Consider the following 23,634-nt stretch of genomic DNA (forward strand, 5'->3'; position numbering starts at 1 on the left):
CTGACAAAACTTTGTACCGCCCTCGCAGTTATGTGAACCCTTTCTGCTATCCCCAGTTCCGCTTGTAACGGCTTGTTTTGTAACTGTGCGATCACTCTTCATTTTGTATCTCAAAGCCTGCTGTGAAGTTCATATCACATTTTTGTGGGGTCTTTTTTCTTTTTGCTTCTCCAGCAGCTGCACTGTATATCTAAAACTGGTAGGATTTGAGTTTTTTATGTAGACAGTGTTGAAGCCGTCTTGCTTCTCCGGGTTCGTTGATTCTTTGTGCAGGACTTAAAACAATTAATCAGCCATGGACGCATAATTCAGGTTCGCATTTGCAAAGGGAGAAATGCACCAGCCAGACTCTGCGGGCAGCAACTCTGGCTCTCTCTCCTGTTCAGGCTAGTTTTATTTAATTTCAAAGAATGATTTTCACAGAGTCACACAAGCAAATGATGTATACAGTGTCTGTTTCTACTCCCTAACAGCTACTTTTACCTTTTATGGATTTCTTTCTGTCTCTGTTGAAACATTATGTTCTTCTAATTGCTGACCTGTCCTTGAGACCCTCTCTTCTGCTCACAAACAGCGCTTTTTACCCTAGTCTTCTCATATTCTACTTTGAAGCATATAAACGCATATAAAAGCATATAAAAACATGTTAAACCTTCATAAAAGTGTATAAAAACGGATTAAGGTTAATACATTCCACAACAGTAAAGTGTTCCATGTGTACATGCCTTGCTAGTTTTACAGATTTTGCAGAAGATCAGTGGTTGGGGTGCTACGCTGGGTATTTCCGTTGGATGTGGGTTTTTTGTTTTACATAGAAACAAAGAAGCCTTGTTTTTCAGTTGGGCTACTAAGGGCTTCGCTTAAAAACTAAAATGATTGGGTTTTCAAATAGTGTTGTGAAATATTAAAGATATTTTAAAATTTAATTCTAAAATATATGAAAGAAGCAGAACGGAAAGTAATAGATTTCATTAAACATTTACCTTCTGCTGCTGATCATCACAGGCCGTGTGATACAAAACCATCTTTAAATTTAAGAAAAGAAAGAGAAACCAGATGAAACCACTACGCATGCTTGTTTCCTAATCACCGTTTCTTATGCAGCAGAGGAAATAAAAGCGTGTGAACTTTAGCATCTAAGAAAAAGAAAGGAAACTGCACAAACATGCAAAGCTGTGTTTGCCCGGGGAAAAAAACTCAGTGTTTGACAGGTGGGGTGGATGACAGAACACTTCTAAAGAAAAAACATACAAATTTTCTCTATTTATCTATTCTGTATATTCTGAATTTATATGTCTCTCTTTATTTCTTTTTTATCTATCTCTCCGCCTTTCAAACATTCAGCTTTAGAGAATATTGAACACGACATTCAAAACTAAACAATGTCAGATATGGAGTCAGGGTTCGCAAAATGCTTCAGTTACATGTTTCTTTAAAGGAATTATTAATGTTGCCATTAATTGTTAAAGCACTAATTCTATGTAGAAAGAAATATTTTATTGTAGGTTCTCTTATTTTCTTAATGAATGGACTTTAAATGAAAGGTTGGAATATTTTTCTTCTGTGTGGTTATATTGTAATAAAGCATTGATTTAGTTTAAGTTGTTTTTAAACTCCTTCACCTGAGATGCTCTGGTCAGAGATGCCGGGCAATGATGTTTTTAGTAGCTTTATTTTAATACAAAACAGAATATCAACCATCAACAGAAAAAAAAAAAAAACTCTGCTTAAAAGTTACACATTTAAAGTTGTTTTAAAAGTTTTGGGGAAAATGATAACTGTAATAGTAGTTAGTTTACCCATTCCTCAAACTGTGATGATTGTTCATTGTTACTTAATTCTGAACTGGCATTTCACCTTTCAGGTTCTGCTCATTAGTACAATAAATATATGTGTGTAATAAATATTGCGTGTACACTGTGCTTATCAGCCTCAGAGTGGAGGTGCAGTGGCACGAAAAAACTGAACCCTGAAAACAGACTTAGACAAAGAATCAGGTCTAATATGAACAAAAGCTTTGCCCATGTTTTTCATGTCAGAATCACAAAATAAGTCTATTAGAACTATTGTTTGGCAGACCTTCAAATTTGGGGATGTTGCTTTAATTTAGACCCCTCCCCTCCACTTCTCTATGTGATCATGATAATGAGGATGATCTTTAAATTTCATTACATTTATTTATTTTATTTTTACACTTATTAGTTTTTTTCTACTCTCCCTTGATGAAATTTATGTTTGAACCTACCTTCCTCGTTCCATTATGACAAGGTAACACATAGCTGATGTTGGGAGCACTTGTCTTTTGGGTTTTACATATATTACCCAATTATTGCATTTATATAATTTTATCTTCTTTATTTCATTACACACTTGTTTGTTTTCTATTGCCTAGCAATTATGGTAATGACATAATGTATGACCAACCAAACAGGTTGAATGCAATGAGAGATGATGTAAGTTGATGTTATGTGCTTATGCACCTTTGTGAGAGGCTATATGCTCTGTGTGTTCACAATCTGCCCTTCTGGTTATTAATAAGATTTATTGCAGTGCACAGAAAAGGAAGTCTGTGCAGGGACCTGGAGATTGAGGAAACAGAAAAGTAGCAAGGAAGCAGGAACTGAATTAATGACATTTGGTATATAAGAAAACAGATGTTTTGAGGTGGATAACTACAAGTCTAGAGGTTTCCATGTTCTAAAGTTTTGAAATTGGGTGCGTTTTTGATGTAGTGACCACTTTTTCGTAAAAAGTAATTTTTTATCTTGTTATTTGGGTGTGATGTTTTCATTTTCTTGGAAAAAAAGGAAGTTGACTGATCTGACCCACCTCAACATTTTATACTAACGTCGTTACCGTGCCACACGATTTCCAGAGATGATTCTGCTTAGCAGTGTGATGAACCTCCGCGTCTGTCATTGTTTCCGGCGTCTGTAAATCCTTATTAGACGTTCGTTTGTCTCATCCACTTCCCAAAAAGCCGAATCTCTCAAGTAAATTCACCAATGGTTGCCTTCTTCCCCTGAATCGCCGCAAACACTGAAATATCACAATATCAAGCTTAACATCCTGAATGTTACGGGTGCCCCTGTTTTGATTTGCTTGGTTCCGCCTTCAATCCCAGAGAGCAGCAGTACCGCAGATCGCCACTAGGAGGCGAGGAAACCAGGGAACGGAGATAAGCTTGGTGTGTAAACGGTCGGCTCAGCTTGGTTAACTGATCCAAGCTTGGACTGGTCTCGGCATGGATCGGTTTAACAAGTGTAGTATAAATGGGACTTATATGTCCATGTTGCACCAGCCTGTTGAAAAAAGAATCCTAGCTTGGTGGTAAGAAATCAAATATGTATTTTACTAGATGAATGTTTTGTTGTTGTATTTAACTAATATATCTTGCAATGTTTTTTATTCTTCTGGATTTTTAGATATGAGTCTCTTTCTTGGATTAATATGGAACTACCACACAACCACTTGGAGATTATACTTATCTCTGCCAGTCTTCAAACTTTCAAAATTTGCAGGAGTTCAGATTATGTACAATGTGTATAGAGGGTGCAAGTTTGCTTCAAAACCAGAAGCTAGCAACTTGTATTACATCTGTCTCAAATTATAACCCTATTTCACTGTTTACATGTTTAAATCCGATTGTTCATAGGTTTTCTCTCCCGTGGCAAAAGGGAGGAAATTAATTCATTATGTTCTTGCAGCCCAACTTTGGGAGTTTTTGCAGCTTCATCTTGCATCTGGACAGAACCTTTTTTGTGTACAGCTTCATGTACAGGTGTACAGAGATTTAAATGAAATTAGATTTACAGCAATCTAAGTACTTTACTTCATAATACAAATATATTCTTTTATCTTGTAGTTTATCATTTTCACCATGGATGATTTTGTTCGTGACAAACTAATCCAATGGGGACTGAGTGACTGGATATACAAATTTAAAGGTAAAGTATTTGTGTTGTTGTTCTAACCATTGTAATTTATTTAGAATATTTGATCTTCAAAAACTACAAAAACAGTTTTTTTAATTTGGCGAGATACAGTAAATACAAGGAAACATAGAAAGCAGAAAATAGGTAAACTAGTAGCATACACATGATAACCTCTTGCCTGTTGATTTCTAATAGTTACAAATAAATGTTTTAATCAATGCACATTTTTTTTTTCCTTTTGCGAGACAATTGTTTCCTCTGGTATAGTGTTTTTGCAAATAATTAATCAAATGTTGTTTCACTACAGATCAAGCAATTGACACTGAAAGCTTCTACTTCCTTGAAGATCAAGACATCAATGATTTGATTCCAAAGATTGGACCAAGAGTCAGATTCAAGAGGAGACTTAAGCTGTTAAAGGTAAAATCCAGCACTAAAAAGTGAGGCACATTCTTTGGATTTGGCCTCCTAAATGGTAAATGGATTGAATAGTGCTTTATCAAGTCCAACAATCCCAAAGCGCTTCACACTATATTCTGTCATTCACTCACACATTCATGCTCTGATGTTGGTGGGAGGTATGTTTGTAGCAACAGCTGCCCTGGGGCATACTGACAGAAGCGAGGCTGCCCTACATCTGCCACTTAATTGGTATCTTGCCCATGGACATTACAACTGAGACGTTTCCAGGAGATTGACTGGCAACCAGCTAGTTGCAGGGCAAACTATCTAACTCTTGTGCCACCATCACCCTTATACATATAAATTATGAGATCATGCAGGAACATCTGTCGATGGTGTTCACAGATGAGTCTAAATGTATCATTCATGTTCAGGTTTGCACATGTGCTTCCTAACAGCAACAAAATTAGGAGACTGATTTTGTTTTTATTTTATTGTGAAATATTACATATTAGATTTAATTTGTCTGCTTTGCAAACAGGAGCATGACGAATCAAGCCATTTTAATGAGGTAAGATCAATGTTTTTCTTTACTCATCCTTCTAAGATTATTTCTATGCTTAAATTTTATTGGAATGCAAACTAATTTACGCGTATTACTCTTAGAACTTAATGTTTATTTAAGCCAATAAAGATATGTATTGAGTCAGATATTTTTTTTACCCACAGTCTTCACAGCCAACAAAGAGTACAGGTAAGCTGCACAATGCTTCACAATATGCTTTATACAGTACAATAATTCTATTTGATTAAACAATGCCATGAATAGATACAAAATCTGACTTCTGTTTTTTAACTAGGAAAGAGAAAGCTCATGGAGCTTGACATTGAGTCTAGTGATGAGCAACCAGCTGCAAAACAACATTGTGGGGGAGTCCAGTTTTCAGGTATATATGTTGAAACAGTGACAACTGCACAGCCTTGCAGAGATTTTAAAATCCTAAGTTTTTTATAGTATATACATTAATAAAATGAGTAGGTCCTCTTGATGGGTTCTTCTTTACTTTTTGTTATTAGTAGCCTGATGTTCTTCCTTGGTAGGTGTGCTGAAGTTTTGATTGTAGCAATACACTCTTTGAGCCACTATACACAGGTACGGCTTTAAAGGCTGAGTTTATCGGTAATTCCTCAGACTGAAGCAGTGTCTCTTGGAGAAGAGATGAACATATAAACCAAGAAGAACCCACCCAGAGGACCTACTCAGGTTTTTCATTTTAATGTTTTTTTACCTGGATTATTGAGATACATCAGGACATATAAAAATTGCTCTTCCTTAGTTACAAACTCAGCAGCACATGTTGAATATTCAATATTTAACATTTTTGGTGAAAGATAATAGTTTAGGAATGGTTTGACTTTAGAGTCATGACTGATGATTTGTGATCCTCCTAATTCATTTACCTTTTTACCAACAGAGGAAACAATATTGTCTGATGTCAAAAAGATAATGGTGCACATTCATGGCAAACTGCGTCAACAATTCAATACGAAGCTCAATGATTTCCTGAAGTAAGTAACTTCTTCTGTCTTCATGCAACAATTTCACAAATACAGATCCCAGAGGCTTGTATTTGAAGCAATAATTATCCATGGTTAACCCTAACAGCAACCCTAAAATATGCTGATGGTGTAACTAGTTAAACTTAAGAGGTACAAGAGGGGAAGGCAAATCTACAGCATTTAAAATTAGAATGACTAGTTGGCAAATGGAACTGCATATTGGAGATTTTTAATAAATTACAAAACTGGATAAAAAGTAAAAAAATAATTGCATTTCAACATTTTATAAAATTAAAAGGACACACAGCAGCATGCAATGTGAGCTCTGAGCTCCTCTGGATTCTCACACATAAAAACCATTATAGAATAATTTAAACAGTGGAGGAAATGATACACTTTATTGTTTTCTCCTACATAGCTCCTTGCAGAGCTCTATTTAATCATTGTTCCATGAAAGGCCGTAAAACAATAAATGTTTCACGCATAGCTTCTTTAACAATGACCATTTGTGCCTGCCTCTCCTTGAGGAGTGTGTCAATAAAGGTCTACTGGACATCTGTCAAGTAAGCAGTTTCCCCCTGAACTAACCTATACCAATAGACAATTTAGAGGCTCAGGAGACATTTTTAAGAAAATAAAATCCATACTTATTTATTAAAAAATTATGGTTGCTGCTGAATAAAGATAACCAAAATTATTTCTTAAAATACAGTTTACTTATATTGCAACAATTTTTAAACATCTCAAAATACTATAGTAAATTCAAACCAACCATGCAGACAGGTACAAAGTCAGATTTATCCTTTCCAGTTCATTACTACTTAGTAAATATAACAGACAAATTTAATTTATTTTGAAAAAAGTTTTCTAAGGAAACCAAGAAGATTTTATCGAGAACTGCCCTGGGAGTAACCTTTACTCCTGAATGTGCATGTAGAGACAATGGACAGTCAGTCAATTCCATTGAATCCTTAATTTTGCACTGTGCTATACTGTGCTTGCATGTAGGAATTATGGAAAGAAAAGCTCCCCTTTGAAAGGAAGAAACGTCAAGCAGAAATTGACTCAGTGTGAGCCACCATACGCGGTGACCAAAGAGTAAAACCAATCAGGAGAGCCAAGAATGGGTAGTTTTTATTAAACCCAGCAACTCGTAGGTCTCTGGGGAAGGAATTTAACCATTTTCTCTCTTTTTATGTTCATTATTGTAAGTTTCCTTTGTTAAACAAAGCAAATGTGCTATCCACTGATTATCTAAATTCAAACCAAGATTATTTAAATGGAGTTTGTAATTGCTCAATAAAACGTTATTAGATTTTAGCACGTTATTTTGAGCAAAATATTAGAAAAAAAGGGGCTTTCGGGGGCTGGTTTTAAGAGGTTAAAGAAATAAATATGCTGTCAATAGCAGCAGTTGTTCCTTAAGTAGCATCATCTAAGAGAGAAACACAGTTAAACATAGATGCTCTCAGCCAGTAGTAAAATCTACTGGGTAGAAATAGTACACACAGTTTGTCACAACAACAGTTTCTCCGAGCAATAGCTTATTCAGTGGACGCTCCAGAGGAAAGACCATAAAGAGGAAAGACCATAAAGAGGAAAGAACATACAGTTAATATCTGCAATAACAGCAGAAAATACAGAATTGGGGAGTAATAGAAGCGATCTTTTATCTTAGTCATTGCAGAGGTGAGAGAACACGCAGTGAAATAAGTTTTATTGGACTGATTTTGCGGGACTCCCAGGCAGCAGGCACCAGTGAGTGTAGAGAATGCTGACCGAGCTAAACGTCCAGTAGCAGCTGAAGGTGCCAGGGGCATACCGGTGCTTCTTACGGCTGTTTTCAGTCATGGAAAAACTCTCAATACTTACACCTCACACGTATGAGATATATTTGTCAAAGTCACAGAGAAGGGTATAACTGCAGGCCCTGTTATTATTGTGTTCTTTCCTTCGTTATTGCATTTTTACAGTTTTCATGTACCTCTGCAAGATTTTGTAATGTATGCTTTGTTTAATTAAAAATCAATTTATCAATCAGTTATACCCTTCTCTCTTTCCCCGGACCGAGCCTGTGTCAGACTGGTCAACTCTGGAAGGAGACTGCTACCTCACCTTGAGGATTTCAGACACTATTTAAAGCTTTTACCTCAGCCATGGCAGAGAACACGTTCATAAGAACAATTTTATACGGCACTGAAATGATCTTATCGTTTTGATTTTCTGGCTTAATTCCCAGCTAAACCAGGGGAGCGGAACACGCTTTTTGGATCGAGGGTCTGTAGAACAGGCAGAGCTCATGAAGAACACCGCTGTCTTTGCCCAGGGGATTTTAGACAATATTAGATTTAAAGCTATACACACAAATAATATATATATATATATATATATATATATATATATATATATATATATATATATATATATATAGTTTAATAGTTTACAAGATTTGTAACCCCAGTGATAATATTTTATACTGGTTTGATTGTGTGCTATCAGTATGTATACAGTATGAAATATTTTAAATATACCAATATCTGAAATGTATTGCCATTCTTTACAGGAAAAAAATCATTGGTCTGAATATAGACAAGAGAGAAATGGTTGGTGTCTTTGGTAAAACTGGAGCTGGAAAGAGCTCTTTGATCAATGCTGTCATTGGTAAAAAAAACTTTCTGCCCTCTGGAGATTTAAGTGCTTGTACCTCGGTCATGATTAAAGTGGAAGCCAGTATAAACAACAAGTATGAGGCAGAGATTGAGTTCATCACCAAAGAGGTAAACAGAGTTGGAGAAAAACATTTATCCTTATTTGAGTACATCTTACACACTAAAAAACCAACGTGAACAAATATTGTTTCTGCTTTTGTAGGAATGGCAAGATGAGGTGTGGTCAATGCTGCAATATCGTGGGGATGTGGATCAAGAAAAGGATGACGATGTCGATCACGGTGATTGTGATGATGACAATGATGATGATGATGATGATGAAGATGATGATAATAAGAAAAAACTATCAGCACTTTATGGGAAGGACAGAAAACAAACTTCACTGGAACAATTCATGGATCCAAAAAACTTCAAAGAAATCCCAGAATTTCTTAAATCCAGAACAAAAACGTTGACATTTGACTCGGTAGGTGAGAAGTACTCTGCTTATGTCAATGTGTTTCATATTTAAGCATATACTGTATATTCTAAAAAACTGAGTAGGTCCTCTGGATGAGTTCTTTGTTGAAACGATTCATCTCTTCTCAAAGTAACTTCTTCAGTCTGAGGAGTTACAGGTAAACTTAGCCTTATAATCAGTACCTTGATATTGTGGATCAACAAGTTAAATAATGACAATCAAAACTGGTTGCTCGCATGCAAAAGAGGACCATCAGGCAACCAACCAACTGTTAGTGCTCTGATGGCCACTAGAGCTTGACATTTTTTTGGGGCGGGGTCAACATTAGTAAATATTACGTGATTGGGACGGTACAGGATTAAATATCAAAGGGAGCAGACCAATAGCAGGTACAATAAACTAGGATAGATGCAAAAAAATAAAATGAAGTAGAAATTAAAAAATGTTGGATCACTGCTGCCATTTTGTAGTTTTTTTCCAAGAAACCTAAACTATAATGCAAGTCAAAAGAACTACATGACCCAAAAGCCAACAGTGCATCCGGTCTATGTTTTCCGCTCGTGCTCAAAAACCAGCAATGGGGGGAGAAACTGTTTGTGGCGAACTCAACCTGGAAAAGATGGATTTGCAACGCAAAGTCAGAAGTAAGGACTTACCTATTAAACTCACAGAGCTGACTGGAAATTTGCAAATATTAACAAATTTGACGAGAGTTGAATGTCACGGTGTAAAAACGTGTTTCCTTGACTCCTTTTGGAAAGTGCAACAGTGTAATAATATGGCCAATAACTTAAAACTACTTTATTTTATTCAATATTATTTGAACAATTGTGTTTTTTCTGTTTTAACCCACTAATTGAACAATGTGCTAATACTTCTCTTTCACTTTTTAACAAAAGTAACTTTACTTCCATGTCTGGACGGATACAAATGAGACGGAGCTGACTGGACTGGCTTTTCCCTGGCACAGTTAGCTCCGCCCCGCCCCTGAAAATTAACATAATCTCACTCTTTTGATAAAAGTTGAGAGGTCTGTCCAAGAATGTGTTTAATGTTTGATGAAACTATTGGTTCTGATAACAAACCCTAATTAGTCTGTGAATATTTTCTTGCAAATGGACACACACTAATATGCTTGTATCATATTCAACTTTTTCTTTTACAAAACTGAGTTTTAAACCATTGAGGTACATTATCTAAATTGTAGAAGTAATGCCTTTATGCACTTATTTTTGTTAATTGGGTTATAGAGCTTTTGCTAGGTGCATTTTTCTTTAGTATCAGCAATTTGAAACATAAAATTAATTTCATTGCTCATAGGAAACAATGACATAATAAATTAGTAAAAGGCAACATTGTACATTTTGTTTATTCAACTAAGACAAGCGGGCTGCACAGTGGTGCAGTGGGTAGCGCGGTCTTTCTGCATGGAGTTTGCATGTTCTCCCTGTGCATGCAGGGGTTCTCTCCGGGTACTCCAGCTTCCTCCCACAGTCCAAAAACATGACTGTTAGACTTTAAACTTTAGACAGCTTTATTTGTCATTTTGTATGCACAAAGTGTGTACAGAATGAAATTTTGTTTGCATACAGCTTGAAAAATCACAGTAAATTGCACTAATTTTCAGGATAAAGATGCAGCAGCGATTTATGTAAACAATTAAAATGTAAACAATGTAAAACAATGTAACAATGTAAACAATGCAGGGGAAATAGATAGTGTGCTATTCACGGTATCCTGATGCAGCAGCAATTTATGTAAACAGTTGAAATGTAAACAATGTAAAACAATGTAAACAATGCAGAGGAAATAGACAGTGTGCTATTCACGGTATCCCGGAGAGTATTATTAAAACCGTGTAATATACGAATGTGGTACAGAGTCCATTTGTGGCTTCAGCATTTCAGAGTCCATTTTGTGGCTTCGACAGTTCAACAGTCTGAAGCATGTGTGCAAATGTGTAAATGTGCAGTTATGCGAATGTGGTACAGAGTCCATTTTGCGGCCTCAGCAGTTCAACAGTCTGATGGCAACAGGGAAAAAGCTTTTGCAGAACCTGGTGGACCTGCAGCGGATGCTGCAAAACCTCTTCCCAGAAGGCAGTAGGGAGAACAGTCCATGGTGGGGGTGTGAGGGGTCCCTGATGATGTTACGGGCTCGGGACACACAGCATTGTGATGAGATGTCCTTGATGGAGGGAAGAGGAGCCCGGATGATCTCTTCTGCTGTCCTCACCACTCTCCTCACGTTCTTCCAGTCAGCAGCACTGCAGCCTCCACACCACACAGAGAGACAGCTGGTCAGGATGCTCTCTATGGTGCTTCTGTAGAAGGTCCTGAGGATGGGCGGGGGCAGGTGGGCTCTCCTCATCCTCCGCAGGAAGTACAATCGTTTCTGTGCCTTCTTCACCAGTGACATGGTGTTCAAAGACCAGGTGAGGTTGTCCATGATGTGCACCCCCAGGAACGTGGTGCTGCTGACCACCTCCACAGCTGAGCTATTGATGAGCAGTGGAGCGTGGTGGGGCTGGTTCTTCCTTAAGTCGACAATGAGCTCCTTCGTCTTCTCCACGTTCAGGATCAGGCTGTTGTCTCTGCACCAGCCCACCAGCTGCTCCACCTCCTCTCTGTAGTCCTGGTCGTTGTCGTCTCTGATCAGGCCCACCACCGTTGTGTCATCTGCAAACTTCACAATGTGATTGGTGGTGAACCTGGGGCAGTCGTGTGTCATCAGAGTGAACAGCAGGGGGCTCAGGACGCAGCCCTGAGGGGAGCCCGTGCTGAGGGTGATGACATCAGAGATGTTCTGACCGACCCGGACTGACTGAGGTCTGTTGGTGAGGAAGTCTAGCAGCCAGTTGCAAAGGGGTGTGCTGAAGCCCAGATGTTCCAGTTGTCCCACCAGGTGCTGTGGGATGATGGTGTTAAACGCTGAACTGAAGTCCAGGAACAGTATCCAAACGAGTGTTGGTGGAAGGCTGGAGACGATGTGTTCCTTTACCAGCCTTTCAAAGCACTTCATCTTGATGGGAGTCAGTGCAACAGGCCGGTAGTCGTTGAAGCAGGTGACTTGAGGTTTCTTCGGCACTGAAATGATGGAGGCAGACTCGAAGCATGCTGACACTGTGGCTTGGTCCAGGGAGGTGTTAAAAATGTCTGTAAGGACACCAGCCAGCTGACCTGCACACTCTTTGAGCACACGACCAGGCATGTTGTTGGGTTCCGCGGGTTTACTCTCCTCAAAGTCTTCCACACGTCGGCTGTGTCAAGGCGGAGGACCTCCTCTTCCTGATTGGGGGACAGCTTTCACTGCTGGAGTGCTGTTTAGTGCCTCAAACCTTCCAAAGAAGTTTTTTAGTCCATTGAAGAAGTCAGCATCAACTTCACCCACCGGGGGGGAGGGCGTGTTGTATTCGGTGATCGCCCGTATGCCTTTCCACATGCTCCTGGTGTCTCTGACGTCATGGAAAAGCTCCTGTATTTTCTTAGTGTGGTTCTGCTTTGCTAACTTGATGGCACAGTTCAAGTTGGCTCTTGCTGTCCTCAGGGCCTCCTTGTCACCAGACTTGAAGGCTGAGTTCCATGTTTAAACGCTCGACGGACCTCCACGGTGACCCAGGGTCGTTGGTTCGCTCGGGTGATGATAGTCTTTGTGGTGCTGACGTCCTTGTTGATGTAGGCTGACAGTCATGGCGTACTGATCAACGTTTATCTTGTCCTCATAGGTTGCTGCATCTTTAAACATGTCCCAGTCAGAGCACTCAAAACAGTCCTGGAACGCCTCCATTGCTCCTTCAGTTCACACCTTCACCTGCCTTACTGTAGGTTTAGCTCTGATCAGCAGGGGCTTGTATGCAGGAATTAGCATAACAGAGAGATGGTCTGAAGTGCTCAGGTGAGGGCGGGGGGCTGCCTTGAATGCACTTTTAATATTTTTGTAAACCAGGTCTAGAATGTTTTCTTCCCGAGTTGCAAAATCCACATGTTAAAATCCCCAGCAATAATGAAAACACCCTCCGTGTATGCAGATTGCAGTTCTGAGATGGTGCGGTAGAGAACGCTCATAGCCTCTTTTGTGTTTGCGCTGGGAGTGACATAGACCGCTGTGATAAGGTCTGCAGCTAACAGTTAGCGTCTCGATGTCCGGAGAGCAGAAACTTGCTATTATTCTAGCATTTTTACACCAGGAATTATTGATGTAAGCGCATAGTCCTCCTCCTCAAGACTTACCGCTGAGTTCACTGTCTATGTCGGCTCGAAAGGTGGCTAGTCCCTCCAGGCTAACGGCGTGGTCTGGGATTTCTGGTGGTAGCCATTTCTCGGTCAGCATGAGAACACAGCAGTCTCTAAACTCCCTCTTTGCAGAAAGTTGCAGTTGTAGATGGTCCATTTTATTGTCTAGTGAGCGGACGTTGGACAGCAGGATGGAAGGGAGCGGCGATCTGAATGGGTTAGCCATAAGCCTGGCTGTTAAACCACCGCAGCACCCGCGTTTCTTCGGCCGGCTACACGGCTTACGTTTGGCCCTCCTTCGGTCTGAGGTGCTCGGCGAGTCCCCTTCTTCGCAGGCCGCTAGGAGTTGTTCTCAGAGTATCCTATAGCTGCGCAAACAGTCGATCGTAGAAGTGGTTACAAGCCCAAAAACACTGCATGGTCGTAGTTCCAGAAGGCGTTGGCGATCATGTACTAATCGGCTGGGTGGATGAGTAATTTCTAGTGAGTTCGACAGCACTTTTTTATGAAAAATGTTTGCCAGTCGTCGGATCGTATGCCCTTAGCCGCTGCCCGGAAGCGCAACCGGAAGTAATTAGGTTAGGTTAATAGGCATCTCTAAATTGTCCTTAGGTGTGAGTGTGTGCGCGAATGGTTGTTTGTCCTGTTTGTCTCTGTGTTGCCCTGTGACAGACTGGCGTTTACCCCGCCTCTCGCCCAGTGAACTCTGGAGATAGGCACCAGCAACCCCCGTGACCCCATGAGGGAAAAAGCGGGTCAAAAAATGGATGGATGGAACTAAGATAGGCGTGGTCTGTTTCCTTGTTTGTTACTTTTATTATTTATTTATTATTATTCATTTTACTTTAACTGGCCTTTACTACAGCTAAAAACAGGAACTTAACTGACCTTTCATAGAAATTCAGGTTCAATGTACTGCCAGAAAACTTAATAAAGACAACAAGAATGGGAATGGCACAGGAGTGGGAGTCATTCTGAATGGGAGCGAAATGGGAGCAGGAGTAATTTTACCTGGAGCGGGACGGGACAGGACTTTATTTTTTACTCTGGGGATGGGACAAACATTTTTTCTATGGGAGTGGGTTGGGACGGGAGTGAAAATACACTCCTGTGTCACCCTCTAATGGCCACTTATTGTTTCCTGGGGGCTGAATCATACTCACAATAAGAAGATTATAAGAGGGGACATTTAAGATTGTGCTAGAGGGTAGTTTGAGACAGGTATTGATTTTGTGTGTGAGTGGGGGGGGGTCCATTTTTATCACAATCAGGTTCATTTGCTATGTAGGAATGTGTGCACATATGAGGAATTTGAATCCTAATTGATCAATGCTAACAAAGTGCTTACTTATAGAATAACACCATTATACCATAGTGAACGTCAAAGATATTAAAAAATATGAACACACTAGAAACAAGTGGACAATAACAGTCAAGTAATTATATAACTTCAGTTAAACTAAAATAATATCAAAAATAACTTGACTTTGAATTTAAAGAAATTTTACTTTATATCACAGCCATATCTGATGCCTTGATATTGGCCTCTTTCTGTTTCATAAGCTCCTACCCTTTTTGACACTCCCCCTTCATTTGCCTCACAGCAGTGCTTCTCCATGAAGCTGTTTACAACCATTTTTAGAACTGTTGGACTGAGAAGCACTGTATAGCTGTTGTGGCTCAGTAACTGAACAGAGTAGCCTATGCTCTTCTCGTGAGCTACATTGAGGCTTTACTTATTTATCATCCACCAAAATAGCTTGTAAATTTTTATTTATACCCACCAAATTAATTTGGAAGGTGTTTTTTTTAGATTCCTGAATACAATTGTACACCCTCTGATATGAAGTTTTTCTATTTTACCAAACAAAGAAAGCTTAATTTGCTAATTAACTCCCACTTAGCTAAACTTAACAGAACAGGTAACGCTCATCCAAACCATATTTCTTAGTCTTTCCCTTTTTCCACCAATCATCACCTCTGGTGAGGTCAAAGCTAAAGCCTTAATTCACAGCATGTAAAGAGTGTTAATCTGACTCTGCAAGCTATTTTTTCCTCTCGTCACCAATGTTAGCGCACTAATGGTCGGCTGTATTTCAGTCATCGGTCATGACTCACGCATAAAACCGCAACTTCAACCTCATATAGTTTAAAGTGCTAATCTGAAGTGGAAAAAAATTTGGCCGTAACAAATGTGTCTTCCTTTTTTGTAGGGTAATTTTTGTTTGGTTTGAAATATGGCCTTTGTAAAACAGCGTAATCCAGGATGTTCTGATCACACTTTTTCAAGCCTGGCTTTATCTCTTCTCCTGGATTTCTAAATTGTGCTTTTGTGAAACAGCTCTCAGAACAGCTGTGGCATAATTGGGGTAAGAGGAAACTGACAGGTTAAATAAGAGAGGTTACAGAGAGTAAGGCAAGTGAGAGTAATTAGTACATGTGAATGACATGATTGTAATGAGCTGAAGGAGAAGAAGTCCAAAAAATTTACAAAGGCAGGAGGAAAACAGAACCCAACAATAATATAAACATTGCAATGGACAGACTCTAACTACTAATTGAACTGAAGACAGTCAGGAAAACAGAGAAGTAACAGAAAAAATGATTAACTTATCTAAATCCATAAAGTACCGAATACTAACTAAAGACATGAAACAGAAAGGAACAGAATCTACAGACTCTAAAAAGGGGAAAATCTGACAGAATACACAATCCCCAGGAACCTAAAATTAAATATTTGTGTCATCCTAGAAATGTAGTGAAGTCGCAAGTACAATATTTGTCTTTGAAATGAAGTTGAGTGAAAGTCATAAGTTTCCTAAACAAAAGAACAACACAAAGATAGTCAAGGACAGATACTCAAAAAGTGTACTTTAGTGCAGTACTCAAGTAATCCATTACTGTCCACAACTGCATATGAATCAGACATGGTAATAGTTGAGATTGTGGTTCGACTAGATATATATTATTTTATGTCTTACATTTTCTCTGGTACCAATAGGTTGCATTTAGACCTAATAATTGTGGAGCTATTCTTGATTTATTTCAGTTGAGTATTTTCAAGCAGAAATTGCTTCTGAAACCCTCTGCGCTTAGCAGGGTAAATAGAAGTAACATGCCTATTTTTTAAAATGTAAGGAGTAGAAAAAAAAGCAGACAATGAATTTAATTAAAATGTAAGGATTAGCAGTACAAAGTCAGCTAAAAATGTATTACTTCAAAATGTCAAGGTAACAAAGTATTTGCACTTTGTTACTTGACACCTCTACATTATTTGCAGGCTGAGATGCTATCTGAGGGAATCATGAAGTACACGAGAAATGATTCAAACCAAGGAGAAGGCAAAGAATTCAACCGGTTGTATTGGCCATTGGTGAAGTGCGTGACTATCAAAGTGCCAAACACGGCTATTCTTCAGCATGTTACTTTGGTGGACCTTCCTGGAAATGGAGACCGCAACAAGAGCAGAGATGAAATGTGGAAGGGGGTAATTTTTTTGGTAGAAACTTGTGTTCAGCAGAACTTGTAATAATTTAGTACTTTTCTTACTTGCTATTATGTGTTATTTCAGATTGTTGGAAAATGCTCCACCGTGTGGATTGTGGCTGAACTCAACCGAGCAGTAGCGGAAAAAGAATCCTGGGAGATTCTGAAAAGTACTGTTAGCCTCCTTGGAAACGGTGGTGAATGCCAGAATATTCACTTTATCTGTACCAAGTCTGACCTTTTTGAAGATTTCCAAGATCAGTAAGTGAAGAACCATGCTAGACATTACCTTATGAAGGTTGAATATTGTATTAAATTTAGAAATGGAAAATGCACTAATCACAGTCTTTTAGTTGTAATATTGTATGGATTTAATTAATTAATTCTTAATTTATTATTTTGACCCCTTTTGTGCTCAATAGCTGACTGGTAAACTTGGATTGTCATGAGACTTCAGGTACATACCTGTATGTTAAAAGTATGTTTGTTAAACCACCTATTTTAACATACATACCTGTATGTTAAAATAGATGGCTTAACATACATACCTGTATGTTAAACCAGCCTATGGGGGAGATGTTGGCCTAGTGGTTAGAGCAGTGCGCTCGCGCTCAGAGAAGGATGCAAGTACCTGGTTCGATCCCCACAGCCTGCACTCTGGGTCCCTGAGAAAGACCCTTAACCCCCAATTGCTCCCCAGGCGCCACACAGTGGCAGCCCACTGTTTCCCAAGGGGATGGGTTAAGATGCAGAAGTGAATTTCTCCATTGTGAGATCAATAAAGTTCTATTATTATTATTATTATTATTATTTTATATATATTTTTTTAAATTAAAAAGGTTTGTGAAATGAAATTTGTGCATTTGAAAGAGTTCCCAAACTTATATGTCCTACTGTGTTTTACATTTTAGCTCAGCGGAAGATCGCCTGGCTTTAATGCTGAAAAGGAACATGAAGGCAAAGGAAGAAGTCAAAACTGAATTCAGTAAGCTACTCAATGTCAAGGTGAGCTAGGAAAACAAAATATTAAACTATTAAACAATATTACCCATGTGTAGAAAAAAAATCTAATAATCAATTTTCTACAGAAACACTTCAGTGAAGACTCCTTTGAAGTGTTCACCGTGAGCTCTAAAGAATTTCTGAGAGGAGGACTTGAAGAGAGCACTGGTAGGTTCATTATCCTAAAAATCTGGTGTTGAAATCACACCAATTAAATCCCTGTTCAAGAGGCAGATTTGGGAACCAGGTGGGTTTTAAATGTCATTTCAACGTTTTATGCAATTAAACACTCTAGCATTGTGCTCAGCAATTAAGGTTGCACAGAAGGTATGACAAATGTTACAACTTACAAGCTAGTACAGGTACAAAAAAATCTTAATCGATTCATTGAATTCATTTATCTTTTTATGTGAGGGAGACATGTTGCTGTGAAACATTTGAACTTTTTCAAATAGACTTCTTCCAACTTGGAATTAGAAATTTCCAGAACAAATTTTTACTTGTGTGTACAAATGTAACAAATTGGATGTATATCCAGCTTCCTTATGTGTTTTTTTTTTTTTGTTGAGCCTTGATATAAATATGATTTTGTTTTCACAGAAATACCCAAACTTCAGAAATTTTTACAAGATCTGAATGACTGTCACTCAGAGACGTTAAACTATGTTTCTGGAGCTTACGGGATTCTTTCTTTAATTCAAGGAAACAGAGGGAAGGTACGACTGCAGAAGAAAAAAACATGATCATGATATTAAAACTCAGGAACCATGAGAGAAGCTGAGATCATGAGTAACAAAATGCACTAAAATGATAAGGAAAATGTTAATATTTGAGACTGGAATGATTGTTGGTTTGTTTGTTTTAGACTGGCAAAAATGAAGAAGTCTATGAAGAACTAGAGAGAAACAAAAGCGCTCAAGTTGAACTTATTAAAAAAGCAATGGATGAGACATACTCAGTTTTTGAAAAATGTCTGAGTAAAGGTGTTGAAACATCAAAAAGTTCCTTTGGAAATACTTTGAAGACCTCCCTGTACCCTCATGTATGTATTGGGACAGCAAACACGAACAGAGAATTATTACTATTATATATGTTGTGAAATACTGTATTTCTTATTTTTATACCTTTTTCTTTTCCCAGAAAAAGTCTAACAACAGGGGCTTCCACAAGACACTGAAAAGTTTAGTCCAAAACGGGGGCATCTACAAACCTAAAAATAAGAATGAAATTAACTTAAACATGAGGCTAACGTCATTCTTGACTAACAGCATTGATGAGGAATTCAAAAAAGCCTTCCCGTAAGAACTTCCTTATACTAAAGGTTCTCTAAGGCAGAAAATTGTGTTCTCTATTTTAACCTGAGATAATGTATAATAAATGTGTAATAATGTATTAAAGTCCAGTAATATTTAAGATAACCCATTACAATTGTTAAATTGTTGTAAATATTTATTATTTTCCAAATGTTTCAGAAATAAAGGAAACACTGGCCCATTCAATGGGGTGATCAGCCGGTTTTCACTCAACACTGAAAAGCTAAAGCAGAAGTACGATGATGTAGAACTGCAGCTGACCTTTCTGAAGACAGAGGTAAATAAGCCAAAAAGCTGTGTCTTCTTTAATTGATTATTAAATGCATGCTAAATAAGGTCAAATGTAGATCTTTGAAAATGAATTGAACCTCACTGATCAGCTACTGTTTTAGAGAGATTTCAAGGAACTAGAGAGAAACTTACTAACTGAAAATGTGTAATGTAATAATATCTATTTTGTTAGAGCATCTGGAAAACTGGGTCGGCCTTTGTGATGTGTCAAATGTGACAATACTTTTGCAGTGCGTGTTGTGTAATCCAGGCAGACTTTTTGCAAAGAGCATGTCGAGGCTTTTGTCCGTGACATAGCTGGTGACGTTTGAAGCCACAAAAGCCAGCCATTCCACAGGACTGATTCAAAAACTGAATCGCCAGGTTACAAGTGATTCGAAGGTGCAGCTAAATGCTGGTGATTCCCCCGTCATTTCTAGTTGTCTTGGCCCCATTTGCAATATATTTATGTGTCATATTTAGCTTTGAAATCAGCAGGAAAAAAGAGAGTGTTGGAGCACACTATCCCAACTTGGGTCTGGTGGTTAAGTTACAGTTTTTCAAATGTGGGTGGTAGGTTTGAATCCCAGGATCGTTAGACATATATATATATATATATATATATATATATATATATATATATATATATATATATATATATATATATATATATATATACATGTATGTATATATATATATATATATATATATATATATATATATATATATATATATATATATATATATATATATATATATATATATATATATTCCTTTGCTCTGAACAGGAACTGCAGCAGCTATAAATGCATTCCACATGACTTAATTCTCTGCGATGAACTGGCGACCTGTCCAGGGTGTACCCTACCTCTCTCCCATTGACAGCCGGAAATACGCACCAGCACCCATCACAACCCCAATAGGGATAACTGTGTTAGAAAATGGATGGATGGATGACTTAATTAATTTCTTTGTCTTGTTTCCTCTAAACCAGTTGCTCAACCACACTAGCCAGTTAATATTTTCAGATGAGAGAGACGCTTGTTGCTTCTGGACAACATGCCCACACAGTGAAAATAATCTCTCACAGGGTACAGATGTAGCAGGTTTTGCTAAGTACTTACGAGCAAGACAGGCTATCTTGCCGTGTGCCCCTTCATGTTTGGACCACACCACTCAAGAGGACATTCTTCTAGGCCAATAATGGCTTCTGCTTTTTAGCGCTCTTAATCATATTCTCATCCTCATCAGATGAAGATTCATGAAGCATGAGAGACCTGGTGGTCCTGATGTCTCCTGATCTCACACTGGTTGATCAGGCATCTTCCTCTCCTTCCTCAGTAAATCTGAGATGGACTGCCACACCTCAGACCTCTCAGATCTGCTAAGATCCTTGAACCTGGGATCAAGTGAACTTTCTATTCTCAGCCATGTTATGTTCGTTTTTTGCTTGCGTTTATCCATTTCTGCATTAAAGCTCTCCTTAATTTTGGCCATGTAGGCAGGGTCATCTTCAGAGACCTCCATCACCCTTGACATATGACATAATGATGGCAGCACCACAGAGCAGGAAACAAATTTCTCTTCTCCCAGAAGATCACTGATGTACCTATCAATATGCAAAAAATGACAAGCTTATCAGAAACTTGTATCTTGTGAGACATTTGTCTAGATTTTGTATGTTGAATACATATAATCATATGGAGTTACAAGTGTACTAAGCAAAACATAAAAAAATTACCTGCAATGCTTCAGAACTTCCTCCAGGTTTTTGTTTTAGCTTATCCAGCTCAGCAGGTGTTAGCATAGTGATGTTGGTAGGATGTAGAGCAAGAACGTCTCTCAGAGGTTCTTGATTTCTCAGTACAAGGTTGATCATCTCCAGAGTATTGTTCCATCTTGTAGACACATCTTGTGTAAGTGACTGATGCTGTTCTAGCTCTGCGGTGTCAGAGGGACCATGTTTAAAATGGAAGACTAATTTTCTGCATTTTGTAAGCGTGTTTTCAAAGTTTTGCAAAGAATCAGTTATAGATCAGTGGATACTGTGGGCTATGCATGGCGTATGATCCAATGGCAACTGTCTGGCTGCTGCAATTATGTTGCGAGCACCGTCTGTTGTCAGTGTAGTGACTTCATGCTCAATATCCCACTGCCGTGCTACCTGCATAGAGTGCTCAGCGCATACGACTGCATCTCATCCGTTTTCATAACAGTCAGACTATTCCACTGCAATGTGCTTTCCTCTGTAATGTTTTCTTTTCTGATGTTCTGTTCATGTAGTCTACACCAGTTTGAATTGTCTTGTTACTGAAATGTGCTATACAAATGAACTTGCCTTGCCTAAAACAAATAAGGGATAATGCCCTTTGAGGTATCTATTATTAGAAATTAATGGACGACATGGAGGCATGAACGCAAAGGTTGCTTCTGTAAACTCCATTAATTTTTGATAATAGACACCTCAAAGGGCATTATCCTTCTCATCACCATTGCAATTCTACGTTTTTTTCACAAGAAGTGGCTGCGAGAAATATTTAATATCTCATTCTGACGTGTTCCCAAGGTAACTTGTCTTACCAGCTAACGTTTAATCAAGCGCAATAATTTAGAACAATCAGGCTAATTGGCCCAAACTTTTTATAGGTGTCCTATAAAACATTTGAATGGACACCCTGCAGCCAATCAGAAACAAGTATTTACCCAGACCATTGCATAACTATGAATAATAATTATATATCGTGTTTTTTTATTTTTCTTAGGAGGAAAAAGTTCAGACAGAATTGAACAAAATGATCCGAAGCGGCAAGAAAACTGTCTACAGCAGTTTGACAAAATCAATTGAGGAAACCATGAAAGGATGCTACAAGAGTATGAAAACCATATGATTTACAAAGTTTCATTAAAATGTTTCTTATGTATAATTTCATTCACAAAATATGCAACCCATTTTTTTCCTTTTTTGTGGTATTAAAGATGCAGCCCGTGCTGAAAAAACTGGTGCATTGAAGAACATGAGGGAAACAATTGAAAACCATGTGAAAGAGTCGAGGGACACCATGTTTGAAAAGGCTAAAAAGGCTATGTTGGCCGAACTCCAGAGCTTAGCGGTTTGTTTCACTTCTTAAAATTCTAAATTAAAGAAGGCTTTCATCCCAGTTTTGCTTACCAGTTTGAGCAGAATCTGAACTTAATTTGTAACAATCTATTTATTTGCATGTGAGTAAATAACTTTGCTTAGCTCCAAATGTTTGGGATAAAACTTTTGATGCCTATAGGAGGAGATCCTGGAAACAGTGGAGAGAACCATGACTGAAGCTTTAGAGGTCTCATTCAGGACTGAGGACAACGCAATTCCAGGTGAATCTGCTTCTTTTTATCTAATTTATATTAATCAGTGTGACTATCTGAGACACTAAACATCAAATAAAAAAAATCCTTAGATGTTTCAACTGAGCTTGAGATGGTGCAGAAACTCTATGATGAACTGAAGAGCAACTCAACTGAAGAAATGCCATAAAATAGGTAAGGTTTTCAGATACCATAATACTTTTCAGTTATCAGGATTTGTGGTTGTAATTGTTTTTGTATTTCAGTCATTAAAGTATTTAACTACAATAAAGTAATATCAATTCCTTTCTTTTTAACAGCCGCCCTCATTCCGAGCTACAGGGATTCTGTGATATGTGGGTCATGATCTGCTGCCTGCACGCCTCATCTTTCCTTAAAGAGGAGTGTTAAATATATATATATATATATATATATATATATCTATATATATATATATATATATATATATATATATATATATATATATATATATATATGTGTGTGTGTGTGTTTTTATTATTATTATTTTATTATCATTATTATTATTATTAGTTTTTTTGGACTTTGGAGTTGTTGGGTGATGTGTTTGTGTGGGGGGTGGGTCAAAGGTCATGAGGGAAACACAGCTTAACAAAGCAGGTGTGGCCCAGGGGACAAGGGGGCCCTTTGAATAAGTTCAAGAACGGTTACAGATTTAGTGCCCCAGCAAACTTTACTGTTTTAAGAGGACAATTTGACAAAACTATTTATTTTTTTCTTGAATGTAAAACAACACAAAATTTATTTAGTTTCACTTTGCTTTCAGTAAGGTATTTTAAGAATGGCCTCAGACACCTAGCAAGTTTTTACTCTCTTACTTGGTCACCCCCATTCATTAACCTTGGCTAAAGTGTTTTTAAAGAAAATTATTGTTCTTCATGCCAAATTTAAACATTTTCTAAAAAGTTAGGAAACTGTACACCTTTCTTTGACTAT

General features: G+C 38.0%; 1 protein-coding gene across 1 annotated transcript; it reads left to right on the forward strand.

The window, feature by feature from the left end:
• The first annotated feature begins 82 nt into the window (after positions 1–82).
• LOC105924163 (nuclear GTPase SLIP-GC) lies at positions 83–23,086 on the forward strand. The gene is made up of 22 exons (XM_036148723.1): positions 83–199; positions 3,866–3,947; positions 4,243–4,355; positions 4,879–4,908; positions 5,067–5,091; positions 5,198–5,284; positions 5,813–5,906; positions 8,461–8,674; positions 8,769–9,032; positions 16,539–16,745; positions 16,830–17,005; positions 17,656–17,749; positions 17,833–17,914; positions 18,347–18,462; positions 18,612–18,788; positions 18,887–19,044; positions 19,219–19,336; positions 22,092–22,200; positions 22,306–22,439; positions 22,608–22,689; positions 22,773–22,854; positions 22,980–23,086. The coding sequence occupies exons 2-21, from the start codon at positions 3,881–3,883 to the stop codon at positions 22,847–22,849; spliced, it is 2,424 nt and encodes an 807-aa protein (XP_036004616.1). The 5' UTR covers positions 83–199; positions 3,866–3,880; the 3' UTR covers positions 22,850–22,854; positions 22,980–23,086.
• The last annotated feature ends 548 nt before the right edge of the window (positions 23,087–23,634 follow it).

This window comes from Fundulus heteroclitus, chromosome 16, assembly GCF_011125445.2.
Source record: "Fundulus heteroclitus isolate FHET01 chromosome 16, MU-UCD_Fhet_4.1, whole genome shotgun sequence".
Lineage (NCBI taxonomy): Eukaryota > Metazoa > Chordata > Actinopteri > Cyprinodontiformes > Fundulidae > Fundulus > Fundulus heteroclitus.

Bases quoted from the DNA above. Each gene is read 5' to 3' on its own strand.
- LOC105924163 (XM_036148723.1), top strand. From the start codon at position 3,881: ATGGATGATTTTGTTCGTGACAAACTAATCCAATGGGGACTGAGTGAC. The intron at 5,907-8,460 runs GTAAGTAACTTC...CATTCTTTACAG, and splicing joins AAGCTCAATGATTTCCTGAA to GAAAAAAATCATTGGTCTGA. The intron at 19,045-19,218 runs GTAAGAACTTCC...CAAATGTTTCAG, and splicing joins GAATTCAAAAAAGCCTTCCC to AAATAAAGGAAACACTGGCC.